This window comes from Excalfactoria chinensis, chromosome 1 (assembly GCF_039878825.1).
Source record: "Excalfactoria chinensis isolate bCotChi1 chromosome 1, bCotChi1.hap2, whole genome shotgun sequence".
Taxonomy (NCBI): domain Eukaryota; kingdom Metazoa; phylum Chordata; class Aves; order Galliformes; family Phasianidae; genus Excalfactoria; species Excalfactoria chinensis.
In genome coordinates, this window is record NC_092825.1 from 156,013,093 (window position 1) to 156,032,317 (window position 19,225).

At 40.2% G+C, this 19,225-nt stretch overlaps 1 protein-coding gene across 6 annotated transcripts in view; it reads right to left on the minus strand.

The window, feature by feature from the left end:
- Positions 1-1,130: 1,130 nt before the first annotated feature.
- ENOX1 (ecto-NOX disulfide-thiol exchanger 1) overlaps positions 1,131-19,225 on the minus strand; it is a 360,206-nt gene continuing 342,111 nt past the window's right edge. For all 6 annotated transcript variants that reach the window (XM_072358786.1, XM_072358747.1, XM_072358765.1 and 3 more), the window contains 3 exons: positions 7,918-8,020; positions 4,971-5,056; positions 1,131-2,096 (listed from right to left, as the gene is read on the minus strand). In XM_072358786.1, coding sequence (XP_072214887.1) covers positions 1,965-2,096; positions 4,971-5,056; positions 7,918-8,020 — 321 coding nt within the window. In that variant the 3' untranslated portion in view covers positions 1,131-1,964. The remainder of the gene's footprint in view (positions 2,097-4,970; positions 5,057-7,917; positions 8,021-19,225) is intronic.

Here is a 19,225-nt window from a genome sequence, read left to right on the forward strand (position 1 = left end):
ACACAATATGAATAAAGGTGAAGTGAAAGTTTTCTCACATCTCTTCCTCACAGTCTAAGTGCCATCCATACACATTTATATTACAGTACTTAAATGAGAGCTGTCAGACCTAACACGTTTTTGCTTGAATTATTCTTAAATCTTTATGATCACAAGAGAAGACAGGGTAGATATCTAGATTAAACTAGTTAATTTTCATTAACAGAACTGGTACATAATTACTTATTTCACTCAAGTAACTTACCGTAATACAACTTCTGCAGCAATCCTAGTCATAACATTTCATTTAATATTTCTATATTCCAGGTGAATGCCAGAAGAGAAATAGGTCCTGAAGAAGTAATCTCTAGCAGTCATGTTAAGAGTCCCTTCATGACTAATTGCAATTGACACTAATTGCTGTTTACTGAAGAACCTGAGTGAAACATCACTCTGACATGTGTCTAGGTACTCTCTGCATCTGTTGCAGTTTACCATATTTTCTGCTGTTGGTGCCCCCTCTTTATGGGGACAACTTTCTTGTGGATGGCTCCTTTGCCTGCACAGATGTGTGACCTGAAGGGCTGCTCAACACCATGCTAACTGCTGAACTGATGCAGTTCTTCAAAGTAGGGCTCTGGAAGGAGACATTCCTGCCACACTCACTGGTGTTGGCTTATACATACATTTCTTCTTCACCTTTTGCTGGCTCTTACAGGAGTGCCAGAGTACTGCGTTTTTGACAGTAAATCCTAAATAACGGCTCAGGTCAATGACCCTACTTAAGGAACATCACTAGATGTTATTCCAGTTCTTGTCTGGCCAGAGGCCAGATGCGTTAGCTGGGAGTTAGAAGGAACAGCTGATTAGGTGCATTGTGACTACTCAACACCACACTGGAAATGGAGTTCATTTTTAATCTGCCCACTCTTCTGAAAAACAAATCCAGCTAAACAAAAGTCCATGCTGGTGCTCTCTCTAGTAATAACTTCAGCTGTTTTAATTATGGTTAATCTTGTAAGCACTTTTTCTGATTCTCCATTAATTTATCCAAGTTATCTGCAATTAAGAGTTGAGGACAAATGCCAGAAGACTTTTGCTGGATTCATAAAGAATTCAGAAACATCAAAAGGAAGACTTGTACAAACAATATGGTAGAAGTCATATTTATTGATAAAAATTAATATATTTGCTATAAAATTTGTAACAGTAATGCAACTGAATATTTATTTTGATGCATAAACCTGAATGTTACATACCAAATACAATACAGTAACACTGGTTTCCTCCTTATTTACATGTTTATGAAAATTGATATGCAATCCATGTTAAAAGAACTTGTAATGGAGAATAGTTACATTAGAAAAATAATATTCTTGATAAAGCATTCTCGAGGACTCCAATCACATTTTCAGGCCTCTTTCAATAAGGCAAAAATCCCTGGTACAGCATATAACTTAATTTACAAAATACAATAACTTCAGACACATCTTCAAGTTTTCTTTTGGTATGCTTTTCCTCACTGTAAAATTACTTAATTCTCTTACTAAACAGAAAGAACTTTCAATAACGAAACTTAATGAGTTCTACTAAATATTACATATACAGCGCTGCGGCCCAGTGACCACAGCTGGGCAATCTTTCTCCTTAACTGTTTGCTCAATGAGCTTTTCTTAGATGTAGGACATGTAGTATTTTGAGATCATTATGACTGCGGTATCTTTCTTCAGTTTTCATAGGAAACAGATCTGTCACATTTCAAAAGGTTGTTTTTTTTTTTTTCTATTTTTAATTATTTTATTTTAGGAATTGGTGCACAACTACATTTCCACTCACAAGAGAACGTCACGAATGTAACTAAAATTAGGCTTGGATAACTTTGAAAACATACTACTATGTGCCAAAACCCAAATTTCTTACTTTAATACTTTATAACCCTGCCATGCTCTAGGAATTCTTCTGCATAGCTTCATTACTAGTCACAGTCAGACAGTTTTAATTCCTTCAAAGGCACAGAACTTCCACCTCTTTTCCAGTGTTGCTCCTACACCAGTGAATTCTTGTTTAAACATGCGTGGCAGTCTCATTAAAAGCATTTCTATCTCATTTGCGGAGATCTGGGAAAGACAAAAGAGGTAAAATTAAAGTAAGAAGACTGACCTGTAGATTAGAAAAATCAAATAAATCCAAAATAAAAATAGATAGATAGATAGATAGATAGATAGATAGATAGATAGATAGATAGACAGACACATAGATAAATTAGTAAGTAAAAAACTTCAAGGCAAGTGAAAGCAAAGCCAACCATTATAATTATTTACAATCTTAGTCTGACATGAACTTCCAACTCCAAAGGAAATGAAGATTTCTTGCAGGAATGATCCTGCATTTTTAAAGTGGAGCCCCAATGCAAAAGAATGAGAACTATTGTGTTGGTGCTGCTATCACATAGTGTTGTGCAAAGTCTATTTAAGAATGACACGTGCGGGTACTCTTATGAGGAGGAGAAAGACAATAGGACTTTCTTATTCCTTCTCATCCCCAGAGCTCTGAATCCTTCTCCATTCAGCTCCATCAATTGTTCTGTTCTAAGAAACCTACCACAGAGAGACATTATTTTTAGTCAGCTTCCTTTCATTATTCAGAGCTGACTACTCTTGGAGTTGTCCTCTCCCAGCCTGGTCCAGCAGCCCCAGATAAACAAGAGGTGAAGTTCCTGACACAGCATGACTCAGGATGCTTCTGTTGTCTTGTAAACTTAATAACTGGTCACAATCCTAATGGGTAAGGTCCTCCCACTGCTGAAAACACTTTCAAAAATACAGCCTTTCTGGTATAATCAGTAGAAAAGTCAAGAAATGAATGTTCATGGAAAAAATGCAGGTACTTCTTCAAAAGTAATGTTCATGCAAGGAACAGTAAAGAAAGGCATGGGTCCTACTTGCCATCCACAGGTATCTCCATGATTTGATAGGCTTCTCAGGCAATGATGGCATTTCTGCTTATTCATACCAGTAAGACACTTCTATGGTGGTAAGTTTGATTTTAAAACCAATGTACAATCATAAAGTACAATAACTGCACCTCATTAGACCCAAAGGAAGTGAGAAAGTACCTATCACCTTTTATTTTTTCCTAAAGAGGTTAGTGAGACAGAAAGATTAAATGATTTGTTAAGGTGGTACTGAAAAATCTGTGCTGGAGTCAGTCTAGAGCCCCTGAGAAATCAGGTCCATCTTTTATGTACTTTTATGGCAGTAATGGATAGCTGGTTACCTTTGGGTAATGTATCTGAGCTCTGTACCGAGCCCTCAGCCCACATGGGTATTCTGACCTTATCATTCCTGTTCAGGTGAGAGATGACAGGCTAACCATGGAAAGTAATTGAAATTAATCTCAGAGATTGCATCTCAGGATTGCACTATTAAAAAGTAATTTGTTGCTACAAGCAGTTGCTTCCAAAGTAAACCAGTGAGGTCAAATTCTGCAGCTTGTGTTTATTATGCAGGAGGTATGCTGAGTGCTGAGGGCTGGTAATTTGGCATCTCAGAGGGATGGACGCAATGCCTCATCCATTGAGTCTGCAAATTAAAGGCTGATCTTGGCAGCTTAACAGAAGCCAACAGGCTACCCACATGAGTAGGAGCTCAAGGACAAGAGCCTATACACATGAACAAAGAAGACTGCAACAGCGAAGTGGGAGGCAGCTGAAGAGCTTCCCTTACTCCCTTGTTTTTGTGGGTAACAGTGGACTTCAAAGCACTTCAAAATCTGAGCTGTTATGGTTCAAATACAGTGCCCAAGAACATCATCCTTCTTCTCTGTGCAAGCCATTGGGAGCTCGGAATCTTCTCTGCTTTTAAAAGATCTGCTTTTAGAGCTTCTCCTCTACTTCATAGAAATAGGAGAAGGATCCTTCAGAGGCATGAAGCAGCCTGTCAAAGCAGCTGGACAGTGATCCTGTCTGTGAATGGCATGGCTGGAGGAAGTCTTCAGGAACAGAATTCACTGGAGGTATACCTAACAGCACCACGCAAGGAATGCTGCTCACATTCTGAGCCCAAGTGTGCATCATGGCTTTATCCTCACCCCATTTTGCAAGAAAATCTAAACAAGCACCATAATACTCATGTTCAGAAGATGTATTGCCAGAAGTGGCAGAGCTGTCACTTATCAGAGGGTGACGTCTGCATCTGTCCAGTACTTCCTACAGTCTACAGTCTTGCAGAGCCTTTGTTCAGTGCTGAGAGTAGCATTCACTTGATCAAAGGTGGACATTTCTCAGCACAGCTTCTCACTTGACTTGCTTAGACTTGCTTAATTTTCAGTGGAGAGGAATAGATACTTCTGGGGCTTGATTCATCTTGTCATAGAGTAAATGTTTAAAAGTCAAAGTACCTTATCTACAGGTGTACATTGGCTATGGACTGTAGGAACTGATGAATTAAGACATATTTTTCATGCCATAGTGTGTTGGCCTCACTCTTGTGTTGGCCACAGCTCACTGAATTTAGCAACAGGGTCAGCCAGTTCCCTTATGAGGCTTTCTCATTAGACAAAGGATAAGCTTCATGGTCCGCTTATGTGTTAAAGAAAGTTCACATTAGGTGTGACCCGAGACTAACAATTGTTAGAAGAAAAAGGAATCACCTCCTAAAACTCTCTACAGTGTAGCCATAGATACACCTACCTCTTACTGTGCTTTCTTTCTCCTCACCTGTATTCATCATGAAATCAACTGCTAGTCTTAGCCATTTAAAGCTTTGCCACAAAGAATAACTAACCAGAGGAAGGCAAAGGACCTCAACACAAGTATGTATGTGCATTGTAATTTGTGAATGAGTGAAGACTGCAAATCCCCAAACCCTGTATCCCATTATCTTTCTAAAGGAAACACAGAAAGAGTTTAACTTGCAGTAAGGAAAAATACAGTATTTCTATAGGAAAAGAACAAACAAACAGATTTTGATTAATTTTATTTTTTTTTTTACCCTGGAGTCCAACTGCTGCATATAAGACCAGAGATATTCTATATTAGCTCCAAAAGGGTGGACGTGGAGAAATGTGGAGATGATACCTGTGTTAAAAGCAAATGCACACAAAGCATTGAAATCACCTTAGACAGTTAAAATGAGCAAAATGTATCTGAATAGTCTATTCTTGCAGGTTCTTCAGTGCGAATTACAGTTCTTATTTTTCTTACACAACCCAATAAACATAAGAAAAAGGCACATTTTTAATACAGTCATAATAACACGGTAAACACAATAGCTCATCTTCAGGAATGACAGCAGTTAGCAAGTAAGTGACCAAGATAATATACTGATGAATAAAGGAATTTCTAAACAAAGACTTGCTGGAAGCATTTCAACTGCCAATTTTATGCTTGATTTACCAATGTAAAATTGTGGATATTGTAATGGTAAAATTATTGCTTTTTTCCCCTTCACTGGATGCTCTGTTGTGAAAATGTTTCATATAATTGTGTCACAAACCGCACTCCCTCAAATTTTTCTAGTAATTATACTGATGCCGGTTATGAAATGTGTTTAATCCATATTACCCCTAACTGCAACTGAAGAAAACACAAATCTTTTATGACATATTTACTCATTTATTTTCTCTTAAAAGAGAACTAGTTCTGTCGCTGCTTACAGGATTGTTGTAAAAGGAGTGGGAATAAGAGTGGTTCAAGATGAGTCAGGATCTAAGCCTAGCGATTTCTTCTGCAGTGAAAATCAAGTGATGGCATAATAATGACCATAGAAAACAAGATTTGGGGTAGCAGGATTGCTATTAAAAGCACTATCCAATTTCTCCTCTTCTAAACTAGCAGTGAAAATACAGAGTGGCATCTATGTTTCTTACTGTTTGGGGAGAGCTGAACTGTAAGAATCAGAGCAAATACTTTCAGGTCTGTTTGGATGGGTTTCTTAGCTGTACCACCCTAGGGGAAGTTCCTTATATTTAAAGCATAAACACCAGGATTAAAAATGCTTACAAATGACAAAAATGGGTCACTGTATCTTGTGTACTGCAGGCCATACTGCTTTCTTGGTGCTGAATGAATTAGGATAATCTTGGATTTCAGTTTTTCCCAAATTCTGGACATGGTTGAAAATGATAAGTCAAATTCAACTCATTTTAAACTGGCATTGCAAATAACAACATTTTCCTTCCCTTATTTTTCCAATAGCATCTACAAACTTCTGATCATACTAAGAGAAAGGTGTATAATTAATTTTATACTATGACATGTCCCAGAGGCAGTTTTATTCCTTGCACTATGTGTGTCCATATGCACACACAAACAAACTCTTGAGGCAAAAGTCAAAAGCAATCAGTTGGGTAGGTTGACTGGAAATCCAGTTTGTATACAAATCACTGTTTTAGCAGTGGCATTGTATTTTTTGTACATGTACCCAGGTCTTTTTAGCACAGGATGTTCAAAGGTAGTTCTTTCATGCAATGCAATGAAAAAGTCATTTGTGAATATCTAGTTGTTACTGAATGAAATTCTACAGTGACTTTTCAGTAATTTTGTTTTCCTTTTATACTCTTTTCACTCTTGTGAAAACAGAGATGAACACAGTCAATAGACAGGGGCAGGGCCCATTCTCACCCTATGATGCCTGAACATGTCTCAGAGGAAGAGGTAACATGAAGTCCATCTTGAACAATCTTTTGACTTCGGGCTGTTACCATAAGCAAATTGTGGGAATTTTATGATGAGCGGCACTGGGATTGAGACTACACTGTTTATCAGGGCATATCATCAGACAGAGGATGATATCCACTTTGGGAAACTGCTCCTGCATGTTATGGTCAAATAATGAGTGAGTTGCAAAAGAAAAGCTCTTTATTCTATTCTTAAAATCTCATCCTTGCTACCTTTCTACTGGAAGTTACCTGTCAATAGATCATTCATAGCAATTAAAAGTTCCATAATCTATAATAACCCTATTATATTTAATTTTTATATTTTCATACATCACACTGTTCCATATCTCACTGCAATTTTGCTGTAGTGTACTAAGGCCTTTAAAAATTTAAATGCATTTTTTACTTTTAAATGATCTCTTTGGTCCAGCCTGTCTGATTCCATGTTCTAGTAATAAAGCAGCAACTTTCCCAGTGAATAAATTGCATTTAAACAGGTTACGCTGGTTGTGAAACTGCCCCCTACCAGGATACTGCTGATTTTATGAAAGGACCCAACCAATTAAATGAAACCTAGTCTTTTAGTGTTATGGCAAATGACCGGCATGCCTTAGGGAGCACTTGGGACCATGGCCCTTAGACTCCATGAAAACCTGCCTGCTGAAACAAAATGCAACCACCCTGATGTCAGCGGGGCTTCTTCCCCAGGGCAGCATGGGCAAGTGATATTCTTGTGTGTCAGGTGTACTAACAACCTTGGCCGCCACCTCTGAGCTTGATTTTTAGATATTCATGTAGAGTTTATTTCAATGATTTTATTGTCAGTGGAGGATATGACAGTCCTTGTGGTATTCTTTATAAATATTCATGTTGCTGATTCCTCACCTAATGTCAAAAGCATAAATCTGGCTTGCTTTGTACAACTAGCACACACTTTGGTATGTTACTAATATTACTATCCCTTTCTCCTTCACAATTTCTTCTAATGATCAGTTAATAAGTTATGCAATTCTTGTTTGATTAATCTCAATGTAAAGGAATTCCTCACATGTTCATCCTGCAATTCTAAATGCAAACCACCTTCTTATTATTTTTTTCTGATTTTTTTTCAGAAAGGAAAACATCACTCGCAGTATCTTACTAAAGGCCAATCTGAATCCAGATGAAAGATAGTCTTCTTTTTTCACTTACTAATGCAAAGATGCATGCAAACACGTGCAAAACAAAAACTTACCAGAAGACAGTTTGTTCTCAAAAAACTTATTTGGATTATCATACCTATTAGTAGTGCCTCTTTCTCTGATTTCAGACCTGGACTTCGTTTCTCAGAAGTTTTTTCTCTGTCTTGGTTGACCAGTGCTACTGTCAGTACATTGATTTCCTATAAAGTTTAAAAAAACAAAACAGATGGTCATGGAAACTGTATGTACCTCAATTAAACCTGTCTATTCTTTTTCAACTCTCTCAAAAGAAACAAAAAATCCACAAAAAAAACACACCAACCAGATAATTACTTTAATTCACATTTAAAGACAAGACAATTATAAATAATTGATTTGTTCGCAGAATATTAAGATACTTTTTGAAGTACTTTTAAGCCAAGAACTGCCCAGGAAACAAATTTTGCTTATGGAGTAAGTAATAACTGTGTTGCCAGTGCTTCTTCATTAAAACAGCTTGAAAGATGTGCCATAAAGTGTGGAGATGGTCAGAAAAATCACATTTTCTAGCTATTAAAGCTGTAAACAAAGACCGCCTCTAGGGAACGTGGCTGGAAACATTCAGCTACAGCAATAGGAGTAAATTCAACTGTCAATAGAAATGTTTCTAGCTATGAGAACACAAACATCTACCCTGTTAGACTCTCCAGCCAATGCCCAGCATGGTGTTGGCCCCTGTTCCAAGCAATCCCCAGGCATACTTTGAGGACCATTCCTAATAGGCAGTCTGTACGCAACCACCTTGTTTGAAGATTGAGGGACAGTCGGCCTTAAGTGTCAAGGCTTCTGTTTTGAGCTCCATATTTTCTTCAGGAGGCCTGAACCATCCAAATCTAATCCAGGCTACCACATGCTAGATGTTCCATCAGAGGTACCCAGGCAGATGTTCAACCATACACATGGGCTGTTTCCATGGAGTGACGGATGTACAGTAACATGTTCCTGGGTAAGGCAGTGACTCACACTGCTGCATCTGCTCTGTGAAATGTTCAGAAGTTCCTTGTAAAACCTTAGAAGCAAAGAGCATGAAGCTGCAGATAGGGTGATCTGGGGAGGGACTGGGAAAGAACAGTGCTTGTTCTGGCTGAGGGAGTCAAGGGGTGCTGTTAGGACTAGGCAGCCAATCAAATTTCCACTGTTCCTACTAGCACACAATCTAATTTCTACTGTTTGATTTAATGATGTGGCTCATCTAAAACATGCATTTGGGTGGTGCCTTGTTCCAAAATTCTTGGAGAGCATTTTTGGCAATAAAAGAGATACACTGGACTGTGCGGCTTGAGGGCACTTTTGGAGGTGTGAATAATCCACAGACAATTAAGAAAAAAAAAAAAAAAGAAGCTTCAAATGTGTCCAAAGTGCCTATTTATAGATGAAGAAAAGCTTCACAAGATGTGAGACGGGTGAAAAGAGTCAGGCACTTCCTCATTCTGGAAAAAAAAAACACTAAGCATATACATACAGTGACGTGCTCTGTGCTCTTTATAGGCTGGCGCCAAGGAACAGCTTCTCAATACGCAGTGCCTGATGTCTGGGATGCGTCATGGGTTCAAATGTTCTCTTGTGCTGGGAAGTGGAACAAGTTGCCATGCATCAGCTACAAAACTGTATGTGGATTTGAAGGACTGAATGTGTATGCTTAGCCCCTGGCAGCAAGAAACTCTGTTAGACCTTCACCCACACAGTGAATGAGGTGTGAAATTCATTTTCAGCTTTGGTTTTCAGCAGCTGTAGTGGCCAACTGAAGCATGTCTTGTGGCCAGATACCTATGTGCAGTGTGTGTATATAAGGTAGTGCACCTACAATGTCTTTTTAGTCAACAGAAAATAAATTAAAAGTTTTTTAGTCATGTATTGTGGTTATTTAAGTTGAAATAAACTGGACCTTAGAGATGCCTGTTCTATTTTCCTCACTGGCTACAATCCTTGTAGTACAGAATTAGGCACCAAGAGGTTGGAGAGAGGCAGCAGATCAAAGGTTGCAGTGATATCTTCTTAAAATAATGGTGTGCCCAAGTGCTCTGAAAGCTACATCACCTTGACACCAAAGCTCCTTGTAGTACTGCACAGTACAGGACACATTACAGCAGCAGGAATATACCCTCAGTTGCCCAGCACTACCGATTCCTCTCCTTGCCACAGCTAAATGCTAATGCAAGCATCTGCTGCTGGCCATGGCATCTGAAAGCAGTGACAGAAAGTCCAGGCAAGAATCAGAACTAAGAGAAGCACCTCACTGTAAGAGCAGCAATGACAAGGGGGTTACAGATTGTAGGAGCAGAGCTGGATGGCAGCTTTCCTGATGCTGGAGCAGAAGAGCAGAGCAACATATGCCACCAGTGCTCGTACAGGTTAAGATGTAACTTTTGACTCCTAAAGCGATAGAAAAGCAGTCTAAAAATAACAATTCCTGAGAGGGGAATGAGAGAGGAGAAAGATATGTATTTGATATAACAGCCCCCAAATACAACACACAGCAATTTCAGATGGGATTAGAAGTTTTGTCAAGCAGAGAGACAGAGAAAGAACCTATATTCCCATTGGGAGCAATGAACAGATGGATTCTCATTTAATTTCTAGATTTGAGCCTGTGCAGAACATTTTGTATGATTTATAGGACAGTGTAAACGGATGCTAAAGGAAGTCACATCAAGTCTTCCTTAACTGTGTGTTGGTGTGGAGGATAAAGGAGTAAAAAAATGGGTTATGGGGGACCTGTGGAAACAAAGAATGGCAAAAACAGCTACTCAGCAAAAAGAGAGGCTTTAGAAAAAGGTTGCAGGTTCTTGAAGGCTTGGAAAGGGGAGGTTTCTGCCATCCAAAACTGCCTGCCTCAGATGATAAATCAGACAATTCTGATGTATTCAGCTCCCAAAATAAGCTTTTACAGGCAATGGAAAAAAAATATCCTGAGTGTGCACAGCCAGACAAAGGATGCAATAGCAGTACTGCTAGGAATTAATAGCAATTTAAGAGAAACGGACATAATTGAGTCTAAAAAAATTAGCATGTAATTCATCCAGAAATGAGACTAATTATAGTACAAGTGAAAACCTTTAAATATCGGACTACATGCTGCAGGTACAAATCTAGTACCCAAGAAGTCTCTACAACTTATCCTCACACAGTTAATTTGCACATCTGTTAGAGGCACTACTTACGCCAACCCACAGAAACATGACTTTAAGGAGTATACAAAGGTGAATGAGGCAATAACTAACTGGGAACAAACAGCCAGGTCACCTCTCTGACATGAGAAAAATCTACTGATCACCAGGTGCCTGAGGAAAATTATTTCATATATACTACATTACAGCATTTCCTTTCTTTCTTGCAGACCATCTTTCATTTAGCAAATGGTATTTTCTGAGGCCCTAAGCAGTCTCCTTCAGCAGGTTTCATTATAAAAGGAATATTTTGCTACCATCTGTCAGTTATTGCATCCAAGAAGAACACAGCCGAGCATGTGCAAGGCTAATGTGTATTAGAAGTAAAATCACCTTGCAAGAACTAAATACAGTATGCAGAAGGCTTAATCTAGGCTCAGTCTCCCTTGGAACCTAGCCCTGCTCACTATTCACAAATTACGTCAAGTATTGGACAATGTGGAAGTCCAACTTGATGATGACAGAGATGCTCAGCATGGATGTAGCCACTCCATGTGATGCTCTTATCACTGCCAGCTTGGAGCTTTTCCCTACAACTGACACTTTCATTCTTCTACAATGATGAAAAGACAAGGATTTCCCCCAGGGGCCCAACAAACCCTTTGATTCTGCAGACATCCCTCAGAGTCACCATTTTGGTTTGGAGTTCCCCACCTTTAAACAAGGGAAGGACAGACAGAGAACGAGTCCTTCTGGTAGACTTGCAGGAAAAATTTGCTGAGGATGGCATAATATCAATTTTCTCATGGGGACTACTCATTTCCACAGGCACCAGCACTGAAATGCAGCTGTTGGCTGTGTTTGCACTATGGAGAGTTGTCCCATCTATAAGGTGGGACAGAAGTTGAGTTTGCATCATCCTGTCTTGTACCCTGTTTTCTTTTGGAAGCAATCACAGAGGAAAAGGCAAAGTGGAATGCTCCTAGAGGTGTCTGGTCTCAATGTCCACCACAGTCCACACCAGTAAAGCTGGAAGCCATGTGTAGACATAAGCAAATGAGGACAGTATTCCTGAGAGAGCGACACCACCAGAGAAAGATACAGAGGTCCTGGAGAGCAGGAGATGTGCTGGGGCTTTAGCAAAAATAGTTCTTTTTAGCCATCTGTGAACCACAGAACATCTGCTGAGCAGGACCTCTTAAAAATGGAAAGGGAGTAGACTTGCCATTCCACATAAACACTGCTCAAGGGCTGTGCAGGGCACCTGACCTACCTGGAAGCCACTCTTGCAGAAATGCACTTCCATTTCAGCCATTGGTCAAGACTCAGTTTGAAAGGCAGCATATAGAATTTAATGAATGTGACGCTGAAGACACCTGGCATGTGATCAGGATGTAAATATCCTAAGAGCTGAGATAGGAAGATATCTGGGTAATCCAGCTGTTTGATGATTACCTTTAAACCTAGGAGGAATGACAACTGCAGATTGTCTTCAAAGACCTTATTTACTTTGGTGTGGCATATGGAATTCTGCAGATCTTTGTAGTGGGGAGGTAAGAATAATATTAGCCTTCTGAAGGACACATTAAAAAAATCTGGAAGCGTTTGTAGGTCATGCTGAAGTTTGTACAAAGCAAGCTGTTTGTGTTTAGAGCAGTGGCAGAAGGAAGGATTACTATATGCTGGACATAGCAGACACATGCTGAATGTATGGGATACACAACAATTTTTCATCAGCCTGAGGATTTCTGAGTAGGAGAAAAAGCTGTATGTCTGATACATGAGCAAAAATCTTGCAGGCTATTAACAGCAAGGCAGAGAGATGCCATAAGCTTGGAAACGAAATGCAGTTTTATGGTTTTGATAGAAGAAAAACCCACACACGTGATACTGAATCTGCAGTCTTTAAGCTCTTGATAGGCAAATTTGCATGTTCTGAGTCCACAGAACTCAAGCTGAGATTTAAGATCTGATTGTCCAGACTCTGCTTATTGATAGGAGTGCATGTTTGATGATTCCACTGCAAAGAGGAGTAGAAACTGGCATATGACACAAACAACATGCAATTTTACTTTCATTTACCTGCAATTCTCCTAAAGTTTGGCACAGTTGTGTTTACTTTGCTGGTCTTTTATTAAATGTACCCAAGAACCTACATCAGAAAATTTTATCTTATTGTTTTAACTGGAGTGGAACCTAATTTGATTTCCAATCATGCAAATGGAAGTCTTGCATTAGGTTTAATGCTCATCAAGTCCTTAAGTACATGGGCATATGAAAGTTTGAGGTACAGGACAACTTCTGACAGCTTAATATGCCTGTCAGTCAAGAACGGGTACTGTCTTGTATGTGCTCTGATCCATGGTGAATACAAAATTATTCAACTCACCTTGAGCTCAACTACAATGAAAAATCTTATTTAAATTTAACTTAAATCAGATTTCCTTGCAAATGCAGAAAATGTAGGATTGTAGAAATGTAGAATACAATCGCAGATGGCGATCATGACTCAGATAATTTCCAGGCAAGAACCAGACCTGTTCCCTTGTGCTCTTCTCACAAATGCTCCAGCCTCTGACTGTCATGGTGGTCTGTGATGAGCTTGCTCTGGTCTCTCATTGTCTGTCTCCTGCAGGGGTCCCCAGAGAGGATACAGTATCACAGTGTGATTGGTGAAGTAGAGGGAAACAGCAGTGACCTTGGTTTGGGTGTCCACACAGTCTGACTGTAACAACCCAAATTGGACACACAGATGCCATAGGATGCCTTGTTCCAAAACCCTACAAAAGTCAGGGGGGGCTGCAGTCCCTTCAAGCAAAGAGACATTTCACCAGAGAGGGAATCAGGTTGGTCAAGAACTTACTTCTGGTAAATCCATATTGGCAGCTCCTAACCTCCTCCCTCATTTGCCTAGAAAAAACAACTCCTAAGCTATCTTGTTCCATCCTTTTCCCAGGAGATGTGGTAAAGGTGGGTTCCTCTGATCCAGACCTTCCAGTTTTTAGCCAGCCTGCTGCCTGTTCCACAGACAAGCTCCACATCTTCAGACTTCACACAAGAAGCAGGTAAATGCTTGTATTGTTTTCCCATCCATCACCGAACCTCAGATGAATGTGCTGTCTCACGCATCCCAGTTATTCCAACAACATAACAGTTCTGTGTCAGCACACAGTACTCCATCTCCTCCTCTTTGTTTCCCAGGTATGTTTGTATACGGGCATCTGAAGTGGATCTCCATCTGTCCCGTGTTACCCTCACCAAGGGCCCTCTTGATCTTGCCATCCTGATCCATTTTCTCACCAAGCCAACCCATTTCCTCACTAATTTTCAAGCTGCCCCCCCTAGCCATAGACGGATTAAAGCCCACCACTCTAGGCTGGCAACTTCTCGTTTTCCTTTTTTTTATTCCCCACGCAGGGTCTCAGGGGATCCCTATCCTACTGCTGTCTAAGTAGTGATGCAGAAGTAAGTATTTGCCATATGCTACGCTGCTGGTGAGTACTGTAACAGTTTGTGCTTGTGACTCATTTATCATTAGAAATGATAGAGACCAGGTGTCATCTGTTCACTCAGATCAAGACTTCATAACTTATTTTGAGCTATGCAATAAACCAGCATTGCATTTGTCAGCCACAGCAATGTGTAATTACTTTTAAAGTACACTAATGTGGAAATTTACTTTTGAAATACATTAATAAAGGAAATTGTACCATGACAGTAAAGTTAAGAGTACACTGGTAGTAAAACTGTTGACAATCGGTTTGAAACGTTATCTGGTATTAAAATCATAGGAACAACAATGAAGAAAAACGAGAACAACAAACTTAAGGTCTTGTGAATGAAGCATTTGAAACACAGCACTCTGCATCTAAGATTAGTTTGTCTGATTTATCCTACATGATAGAAGTGTTTTCAGAAGTGAAAATTAATTGTATTATGGTGCTCTTGACATCCTATTTTTCCAACCCGTTTGCCAGAGAGATGCTTTTAACTGTTTCATTACAAAGCTTTTACTATTATAACTTTCACCTGCTGAGTTTAGGCAAGTAGCAATAATGTGAAAACTCTTTTCTCATAGAAACTATGCCTTCATATTATTCTCATTGTATTTGAGCATATCAATTTTATAGGGATGTACATATGCAAAATATGGATGACTAATACGAAACTTACTTCATGCCTATTTCTAAAAGTATGATCAGGTTGCTTCATTTTCTAAAGTTGGATTTATGTGTAGGTTTCTGATGACTTAACACAGATGTTTCATGCAGTGTGAAGGTGGTTGTTTTGCAAGGGAAAAGGTAATTGTCATTTTGCACACTTTGCAATAGGAAATTGCAGCAAACCAGTGGTTGTCTGAAGGAAAGCATTACCTACCCACCAGCAACACTGACAGCACTGTAAGGGAGGATGCTTTGTGTTTATTTGAGACTGAGAACTTCTCAAAGCCCGTTCAAAAGTTCTTTAACACAGATATCCTTCCAGCAATCACTACTAAATTAAAATTAATACAAAGTAAAAAAATAAAAATAAAAAAGCTAGAAAGGAAAATCAAAAGGCAATTAACTTTCCTTTCAGGATGTTGAATTATTTAGAGAATATTTTTGTTGAAGTAAAAGGAAATCAGTGGGGGAGAACCAAAACAATGCACATGTCAGAGTGAACAGGGTTTCAACAAGGGTTTGGATTTGAAAGACAATAATTCTAGATATCTGAAAACACAGGGCAACACCCATATTCACAGAAATCTCTGTATGGAAATGATAGAGTCACAGAATGGCTTTGGTTGGAAGGAACCTTAAAGACCATCCATTTCCATCCCCTCTGCTGTGTGCAGGGCTGCCACTCACCAGAACAAGCTGCCCAGGGCCCCCATCCAACCTGGTCTCCAGGGATGGAGCACCCACAGCTCCTCTGGAAATCTGTGCCAAGCCAGTGCCTCACCACTCTCTGAGTAAAGAATTTCCTCCTAGCAGATGATCTAAATCTCTCTCTCTTATTTATTTAAATTAAAACCATTCCCCTTCTTTCTATCACTATCAGACCATGTAAAAAGTCAGTCTCCCTCCTGCTTCAAGTATTGGAGGGCTGCAATGAGGTTTCACTGAAGCCTCCTCTTCTCCAGGATGAATAAGCTTAACTCCCTCAGCCTATCTTCATATGGAAGGTGCTCCAGCCCTCTGATCACCTTTGTGGTCTTCTCTCAACCTACTCCAACAGCTCCACATCCTTCTAGTAATAGGACCTGAATGTAGCACTCCAGATGGAGCTTCACAAGGGCAGAGCTGAAGGAGAAAAGATGGACCTTGGAGGACATCACTCATCACCAGCCTCGACATCGTGGCTGAAGCAGAGATGGGACATATCATCCTCATCCCTAGGGTGGTTGTGGGGGAGTCCAAGTTCTGTGATAATAAGCCAATCTATCTTGTGTGCAGCATGGGTTAAACACACAGCTGCATATGCGTAAGGCTGAACATTATTCATTTGCTCACTAGAAATGATGGGATGACGCCTGTATAAATACTTGGGAGGAATGCTTTGGGATGAAAGACTGTACATAACGATCAGATATTATTAAAATGTCAAGATAGCTCTGGGCATTGAAGAACTGTCTCCCTGTGGAGCTCGTGTAAAATATGAAGTCAAAAAACTTTTTTGATTTTCTGAGTGGGTGGCTGAATGGGTTTTATCATTGTGTTTCAGAGTTCTCTCTTTTCCTCCCTCAGATGATAGGTGTTCACTCCAACAGAAAGTCAAATTACATTGCTGCTATGACACTTCCAGCTAGGGACAAGGGAGGTAGTGTGATTTCTTGCTACATATTAATAAAGGGGTTATTTGTGAAAGCTCAGCTTCAAGTAGCTCAAACCATGCATTTGAGGGTAGATGTAGACTAGATATTAGGAAGAAATTCTTTACTGTGAGGGTGGTGAGACACTGGGAACTGGTTGACCAGTGAGGCTGTGGATGCACCCTCCCTGGAAACATTCAAGGCCAGGCTGGATGGGGCTGTGAGCAACCTGGTCTGGAGGAAGGTGTCCCTGCCCATAGCAGGGGGTTGGAACTACATGATCTTAAACGTCCCTTCCAACCCAAACCATTCTGTGATCTGATGATTCTATGTCAGAAGTCTCTTTGATCTACTGTAGCAGTTTGCTTCCCCATAGTGTTGGATCATGCCTGAAAGTGCAGGGAGACACTGATTCAGCCAGCAGAGAAATCTGCACTGTGCTAATTAAACTTAATTGCTATTTTCCAACACACCGAATCAGGGCTGGGGCAGCAAAGGGGAAACTTGGGGAGCCTTGATCAGTGTGTGAGAACTTCTGAGGGCTGAGGATAACACAGTCAAACTCCTGTTATTTTTCAGTCCTCACAGTATTGAATTAACAAGGTGGTCATTCCTCATTCCTGTGGTAAGTAGAAAAGCTGCTGATCTGCAAATGGTCCGAGCTGCTTGAATTTATCATAATCTACATGCCTTAAATTGAAGGAAATGAAAGGAAATGAGTGATGGAAGGGCTACAAATAAATGCCTGGAATGGAAAAAAGTGGGCAAGGACAAGAGAGACATAGCCATTCCTCACCCCGTTGTCCTAGCCCCATCGTGACATAAGAATATGAATACAGGCAATAATTGAGATCTCTAATGTATGGGGATAGATGGTGTCTCTCTCCATTCAGGACACTCAGTCCTTACACCATCTAACAACACAGCACACCCATAATGAGAAATCAAATCTCCCTCTCCTTAGGGGGTTATTCTCATCCCAGCGCAGCACAGTTACTCTTGCTTGCTCTCTTCAGACAATTAACTGCATTCATTAAATGAATTAATTGACTGAGCGCAGTCCCCTTGCAAAGGGGAGCAGCTACAACAGAGGCTGGAGAGGGCAGAGCCACAACATCAAGAAGAGGATGCAGACCCCACGCTCTTAGGCACAGAAAGGCTGCCAGGACCCTCTTCCCACTCTCCCTTTAATGCACTCAGCTGTCATCACTGCACATTATGCAGTGCCCACTCATTCCCACGTGCTGCAGAATTGCTGACCACAAGGACAGAGAGTCCCAGCAGAGCTGAGGCGGCTACTTGCTGACCCACCTCAGCTTGCTGGGACTGAGGCCCACAGCATACAAACCCCAATCAACTGGGAAGATCAGACAGAAAATAAATACACACAGTTTCCTGCCACACGCAAACCCTGCACTAAGGTTGCTTGGCCAAAATTTGAGGACCAAATTTCTTTTATGTTAGTGCTGTGGAGAACATTTTTAATTGTAAGTTTGTGTTGTTCTATGAAGACAAGCCTTTTGAAGAAAGGGTTATCCAGGAGATAACTGTGGCACTCACAAAGTGATCCAAGAACATCAGTAACTACTTTCTTGGGATCCTCATCAATATAGGTGACCAGCTGTTGTCCCATAGTCCTGAACCACTGGCACAATTCAAGCAGACCTTGCCCTCCTCTAGCTGCCTCTCTTCTGTCTGTGTTTGAGGCCTCTTCATCACACTGAGCTCAATGTGAGGCAGACACACAAGTAGCATTGAGGTGCCCCATCCTATGCCAGTCATGTACTAAGATATATACTGAAATGGGATGCTCATGGCATGTATCTTGGGTATTTCCATTAAAGGTATTCATGTTGAGCACGTGAACTCTCAGGAGTTTGATGGGATTGTTTGATTAACAGACTTTCCCCAAAACTGAAGCGGGGGTGTTAGCTTTCTAGATCCTGGCCCAGCTGACCACAAATTTGAGCCTTATTTAAGAGCTGTCTTATATCTTTGGTGGAGATCATCAGTGATTAACCCACTATATGTGAAAAGAGAAGACTAGGCTGTAGTTATAAATAACATCACTTCCACTGTAGCATAAAGTGAGCAATTTAGTAAAATGGTTGAAACATTTCACCCTGGGTATACTCCTCCTCAGAGATAAGGATTGTCTGGTAATTGCTTGAAAAACAGATACAGGGGGAAAAAATTAAAGGAAGAATCAACATCAAATGTAAGATGCTTGGTTGAACTTGAGAAATGCTCTAGTAATAGCTTCAAGCATTCAAATTGAAAAATACATCCCTACTTAATATTATTGATTCCACGTCTGGAGACAAACCCACAAAATATTGCATCCAACTTGCTGGAGATGCTAACTAGAAGGACACAGATGAATGAGGTCAAAGTCATTACTTTGCTCAAGCAATGAAACTCAAAATGGAAAAGAAAAAAAGCTGTTAAAAAACTTGTGGTGGGAT